Raw genomic sequence first — 7,067 nt, 5'->3', positions numbered from 1 at the left:
AGGTATGCTGCCACAGCAATTTATGCTGTGTGCCAAACCTGCTTCGAGCAGGTTATGTTCTCGGTTAACTTGAGGTTTTCGCTTAACCAGTCCCTTTATAAGTACCGTCCATCCACCGTCAATCACTCTGAAGACAATGCCGGCCTACCTGGATGATCCATTTGATATTGGGGCACAAATTGTGAGGGGCTCTCTTCGCAGGGCGAGGGTTTTTAAAGACCTCCGGAATCCGCTGACATACCCGGACGATATTCTCTATGAAAGATATAGATTCTCATCTGAGGGAACTCGTTATCTTTGTCAGCTGATCGGGCCAGACGTCTGTAACATCACCCATCGTACACTGTAAAAAAAGACTGTTGTTTTTACAGGAAAACACTGGCAGCTGTGGTTACCAGGGAATTCCTGTAAAAAATACAGCAGTTAAATGTACAAAAAAGAGAGCTCTTGTTTGTAGATTTAACAGTTCTTTTAATGTGACTCAGCCGTGGTTCATTCACTGTAAATCCATATACATATTATGTCTGTAATGTTATCTACTGTGCTGCTGTATGTTTTACAGGAATTCCCTGGTAACCACAGCTGCCAGCGTTTTCCTGTACAAAAGTCATTTTTTACAGTGTAGCAATGCCCCGACGATCGAGCAGATAATGTGCCTTGTGCCTATTTTGCCAGTGGACAATTTATATATTCCATCGGTGATGCTGAACATCTGAGCAAGAATACTGTATGTCGTATGATTCGCAAGGTAGTACTTGCTCTATCTAAACTGTTGGATGCATTTGTCGTTTTCCCTGGTCATTTATCTGCAATGCAAATCAAAGAAGGGTTTTATGCAATCGCGGGTAATTACTAATATCAAAATAGGTCTAATGCATGTCCATTAATTAGGCAAAGTGGAGCTTATCAAGCTCTGAATATAAACCTACCGTTCTGAAGGATGTTTTTATATTTCATCTTCACCTGCTGCCAGGTGCGTTTGGCACTGCTATTACATCTGAAATATTGACAGGATTAGGAATAACAATCATAAAGTCAAGGTAGCCTATTTAGGAAACATTAAATTAACCTAACATATATTAGTAGGCCTATGCCCACTTCTGAATCATGTTGCATCTGGACGTAATTAATGACAGAAGGTCATTTTTTTACACACAGACATTCCACGGGTTAATCATCTGTAACAGATTTGGGGAACAATTGAATTGTACGTATGCATTTACCCGATCAGCAATACGTTGCCAACAAGCCTGTCTTGCTTTATTGGCAGACGATGTGTTTGATTTCCCCCTTAACATTAATTTAAATTCCTCGTAGCTCCACATAATAATCGTGCATTCTTCTCCGGTAAAGTAAGGTGACCGCGCCATCATTGAAAAATGGTGACGTGCTGCAACCTGCCCCTTTTATGTGAACGCACACAAACTCCAATTAGGTTAACACAGGTTCAACAAATCAACATCATATTCAGCGTCGTAGTACTGATTAACACCACTTGAGAGAACCAGGTTTTGTCAACTCCGGTTTAAAAGGTTGAACCTGGGTTACATCTGAGTAAGTTAACCCTGCTTCGTAGTACAGGCCCCAGGTGTCCACTATCTGTTTTGTTGTTGTTGCTGCATCTGTTTGCAGTATTTATGACAAACACCTTGTTGTGGTGAAACATCCTCATGGATGATCTGAGACATCTCTGCTGTAATATTCACACTGAGTCAAACTCTTGTCTTATTTAATTTATGATTACTGAGAAAATAAGTGACTCAGTACTTTTAATGTCCACAACAAAACAAATCATTATGACAATCACCAGGGGCCTGTACTACGAAGCGGGGTCAACTTACTCAAATGTAACCCAGGGTCAACCTCTTAAACCGGGGTTGACAAAACCTGGTTCTCTCAAGTGGTGTTAATCGGTACTACGACGCTGAATATGATGTTGATTTGTTGAACCTGTGTTAACCTGATTGGAGTTTGTGCGCGTTCACATAAAAGGGGCGGGCTGCAGCACACGTCACCATCTGTCAATGATGGCGCGGTCACCCTATTTCATGGAGGAGGAATGCGCGACCATAATGCGGAGTTTCGAGGAGTTCAGAGCAACGTTAAGGGGGAAATCGAACACAGCGACCGCCAATAAAGCAAGACAGGCATGTTGGCAACGTATCGCTGATTGGGTAAATGCGTAAGTACAAATCAACTGTTCACCACATCCGTAACAGATGAGTAACCTGTGGAATGTGTGATATGTGTAAAAAATGAACGTCGCACATCAATCATGCCCAGATGCGACACGAGTCAGACGTGGGCATATGCCCACAATAGGTGGTTGGTTTATATAATGTTACCTAAATAGGCCACCTTGACTGTATGATTGCTATTCCTACTCCTGTCCATATTACAGATGCAATCGCGGCACCAAACGCACCTGGCAGCAGGTGAAAATGAAGTAGAAAAACATCCTGCAGAACGGTAGGTTCATAGCCATAGCATGAATCAATATGTGTGAATCACAAATGGTCACAAAGGATGGTCCCTGCCTCCACCTGATTGCCTATTTCCTGTACAGCAAATAAGAAAAAGGTGTCTGTGAAGGGTACTGGTGGAGGGACGGCACCTGACATTTGCACACCAGCTGAGGAGTTGGCAATAGCCAACAACAGCTGTGTTCGATCCCTCACTGTCACACTGTATGCCTACATCCTGTCTCACTTACAGTAACTGATTATATAGGCAGGAGCAGACAATGTGCGCAGGCTTTACAAGCGCATGCTGCAGCTTGACTGTGAAAATAAGAGGCTTGAGATAAAGAAACTGAGGCTCAAAATAGAGAAGCTAGAGTATGACAAAAAGGTACTATATAGGCTACAGTACGTCTACATGCACCAGTGATGCTTCAATGTGTGTACCATCATTCATTGATCCCTTCTGTGTTACTGGAAAGGGAGAGGCCGAAATGAAACATCCTGAATGTGTTTCTTGTGTGGGTGTGTTCACTTTTATTGATTGAAACATTGATTGGTGATTGCCTCTCACTGCATGTCCTGTGGGATGGTCAAGGGTCATGGGGTCAACAAAGTCTGGGGGCATGGGAGGGACATTTGGGACTCTTTCCTTCCGAATTGTGGCAATATTGTGAAGTACCACACACGCACTAATGACCTGACAGGCCCTCCCTGGCCTTACACGAAGACCCTTCAAGCAGCGGAACCGTGCCTTCAGGATGCCAAATGTCATTTCGATCCGGGCCCTTGTGATGCTGTGAGTGGCACTGAAATGTCTCTGCGCCCTTGTTTGCGGGTCCGGATAGGGTGTTAGCAGGTGCCTCAGACATGGGTAACCATGGTCCCCCAGCAGCAGACCATCAAAGTGCCCTTTAATGAAATGGAGGATGTCACATGCAAGTCTATGTCCCACAACAACCTTGGGATGCTAATTGCCTTACCCTCTTCAAATCCTGCACCTGGCCACCTTGCATCCAGGCTGGTCACCATGTACTGGTGGTCACATGTCATCTAAGGATATACAGCCATTAATGGTCATTCTGTTAACATACCTACATATATATCACTGTGGCATGAAGGTTATCTGACAGAACAGCCCCATGTGGGGAGGAGAGGAATGTGACATATGTAATTATAGTGATTGCATATATGCAATCACTATTATGGATATATCCATAATTGGTCTCTCATGTCACTGTGGACCTGTGTGGTATGTCAGATCAGTGTAAAAGATGAGTTGTGTGCCAAATACATATGTTCAGGTTCAAGGTCAGTTATATCACCCATACCAAGCAACCCTTATGTGGCTGACATAAGTGAAGAGAAGGTGAGCTTGGAGTGGACCACACGATAATGGGTATATGAGATAGGCCGTGCAGTACGGCTATACCTGCACATTGATGCTGTGAAATGATTTGCGATTCACATAATCGCCCTCGTGCTCCCCCAGAGGTGCACTGATTGGGATTTGCGTGCAGTCAATGGCTCCTGTCACCCTTGGAAAACCTAGGAGAGATTGTTATTGATGAGCCCCACCTCGCCTCTTTAATGGACATGCATTGCACCTGTTTTGAGATTAGTACTTACCCGCGATTGCATAAAACCCTTCTTTGATGTGCATTGCGGATAGATGGCCAGGGAACACGACAAATGCATCCAACAGTTTAGATAGAGCAAGTACAACCTTGCAAATCATACGGCATACAGTATTCTTGCTCAGATGTTCAGCATCACCGATGGAATACATAAATTGACCACTGGCAAAGTACCTAAGCGCAAGGCACATTATCTGCTCAATCATCAGTGCATTGCTGCGATGTGTGATGTTACAGATGTCTGGCCCGATCAGCTGACACAGATAGTGAATTCCCTCGGCCGAAAATCTATATCTTTCATACAGAATATCGTCCGGGTATGCCAGCGGATTCCGGCGGTCTTTAAATGCCCTCGCCCTGCGGAGAGAGCCCCTCACAATTTGTGCTCCAATATCACACGGATCATCCAGGTAGGCTGGCATTGTCCTCGGAGTGATTGCAGGTGGATGGGCGGTACTTATAAGGGGTGTGGTTAAGCGCAAACCTCACGCTAATCCTGGAACATAACCTGCTCGGAGCAGGTTTGGCGCACAGCGTAAGTTGCCGTGGCAGCATGCCTCGGTGGAAACCTATCCACCTTTCGTAGTACGGGTTAACCGGGAAGTTACTCCACACGTCATCAACTTACTCCCGAAGTTACCCTGATAAGCCACTAACCCCGCTTCGTAGTACAGGCCCCAGGTTAGCTTAGCTGGTTCAGACTCAAAGAGAGGGGTGTGTTCAAGCTTATTTCATCACACACTGAGCCACCCATGCTCCGCCCCTTTATGCATTAATGAGCTAATTGTGTTGATGCTGTCAACATGGTGACATCCATATATGGGCTTCATATGGGCTGTTCCAGGTCTCTGTAGAAAACCTTCAGATGACATCATACAGGATTTGTCCAAAATACAGGTGAAGGTCATATAATTAGAATATCATGAAAAAGTTGATTTATTTCAGTAATTCCATTCAAAAAGTGAAACTTGTATAATGTATACATTCATTCCACACAGACTGATATATTTCAAGTGTTTATTTCTTTTAATTTTGATAATTATAACACAACTAATGAAAACCCCAAATTCAGTATCTCAGAAAATGAGAATCTTGTGAAACGGTTGAATATTGAAGACACCTGGTGTCAGACTCTAATCAGCTGATTAACTCCAAACACCTGCAAAGGTCTTTAACTGGTCTCTCAGTCTAGTTCTGTGGGCGACACAATCATGGTGCAGACTGCTGACTGGACGTCTTGTCTGGAGTAAAGACAAAAAGGACTCTGGACTGCTGCTGAGTGCTCCAAAGTTATGTTCTCAAAGTTCATTTTGTAAAGGTCCCAGAGTCTGGAGGAAGAGAGGAGAGGCACAGAATCCACATTGCTTGAGGTCCAGTGTAAAGTTTCCACAGTCAGTGATGGTTTGGGTGCCATGTCATCTGCTGGTGTTGGTCCACTGTGTTTTCTGAGGTCCAAGGTCAATGCGGCCATCTACCAGGAAGTTGTAGAGCACTTCATGCTTCCTGCTGCTGACCAACTTTATGGAGATGCAGATTTCATTTTCCAACAGGACTTGGCATCTGCACACAGTGCCAAAGCTACCAGTACCTGGTTTAAGGACCATGGCGTCCTTGTTCTTGCCTGACCTTAAGCCCATAGAAAATCTATGGGGTATTGTGAAGAGGAAGATGCCACATGTCAGACCCAACAATGCAGAAGAGCTGAAGGCCACTATCAGAGCAAGCTGGGCTCTCACAACACCTGAGCAGTGCCACAGACTGATCGACTCTGTGCCACGCCGCACTGCTGCAGTATTTCAGGCAAAAGGAGCCCCAACTATGTATTGAGTGCTGTTCATGTTCATACTTTTCAGGTGGCCAACATTTCTAAAAATCCTTTATTGTATTGGTTTTAAGGAATATTCTAATTTTCTGAGATACTGAATTTGGGGTTTTCATTAGTTGTCAGTTATGTAAGTCGCTTCGGCTGCTCCCTTGTTTGCACTCGGGGTCTGTCAAGGATTTTATATAATTCATGCTTATATTATCATTTATTGTATATAGTTCATGCTTATATTATCATTTATTTTATATAGTTCATGCTTATATTATCATTTATTTTATATAGTTCATGCTTATATTATCATTTATTTCCTTTTATGACTACGTGTACTTTTCCTCTTTGTCAGAAGAGGAGGTTTAAAAAGAAAGACTTGTTGTCTGCATTCTTCATGATTGAGCAAACTATTTTTCATTTTGCATAAGTGCCTTATCCTGCTTTGACGAGCCACATGTTGCAGGAATGGAAGGAGACATGACTCATGTGTAACCTCTCCCTGACTGTCCTTGTTTGTTTTATCTCATGTTAGTGAACTAAATAAAACGCCGAGCCAGAGGAAGGGATTATAGGAGAGCTTTGGAGCTGAGCACTTACAAGCTGCTCCTTATCCTCCTCCTCTGCGCAGAGTATAAAATATATATATTTGTTTCTCTCTGACTGGTTTCTTTACAGTGTCTGTGCCTCTCATTTCTTTAAAACAGGGTGCAGACCCAACAGTTTTTTCCTGGCGCCCAACGTGGGGCGTCGACAGATCTTCTCGAGCGAACGGAGGGAGACGCACCGCTGACAGCACGCACTGAAGAAAGTCCTGAGGAGTGAATTCTCCGTCGGGCCGGTGACCATAGACATCCACCTCCGCTCACCGCAGTAGATTTACGACGCCTCCGAACCAAATGAGAGGCGCAACAAATTAACGTAAGTAATTACTGTCTGCCTGTGAGGATAAAATACGTTAACGTGGGTAATAAAGTGCGGGGGAGGGAGTTAGAGTCTCCGGTCCTGCCGGCACATTTGGCGGAGGGGTTCGAGTCCCCATCCGGCTAAGAAATACAGGAGGAGTAAAAATAAATTTCAGGAGAAGCAGTTAGAGAGACGCAAATTAACTGAATATTCCAAAAGTGAAACTAAGTGTGTTTGTGGTATGAATGTGAG

General features: G+C 44.0%; 1 protein-coding gene across 1 annotated transcript; it reads right to left on the bottom strand.

The window, feature by feature from the left end:
- Positions 1–2,507: 2,507 nt before the first annotated feature.
- On the bottom strand, positions 2,508–4,518 carry LOC117509069 (putative nuclease HARBI1). Its single transcript, XM_034168875.1, has 5 exons — positions 4,089–4,518; positions 3,892–4,007; positions 3,435–3,512; positions 3,034–3,390; positions 2,508–2,558 (listed from the first exon to the last, which is right to left on the bottom strand). The coding sequence occupies exons 1-5, from the start codon at positions 4,516–4,518 to the stop codon at positions 2,508–2,510; spliced, it is 1,032 nt and encodes a 343-aa protein (XP_034024766.1).
- Between the last annotated feature and the right edge of the window lie 2,549 nt (positions 4,519–7,067).

The sequence above is a fragment of the Thalassophryne amazonica genome, chromosome 4 (genome assembly GCF_902500255.1).
Source record: "Thalassophryne amazonica chromosome 4, fThaAma1.1, whole genome shotgun sequence".
Classification (NCBI taxonomy): Eukaryota; Metazoa; Chordata; class Actinopteri; order Batrachoidiformes; family Batrachoididae; genus Thalassophryne; species Thalassophryne amazonica.
This window is presented reverse-complemented; position numbering and strand designations above follow the sequence as displayed.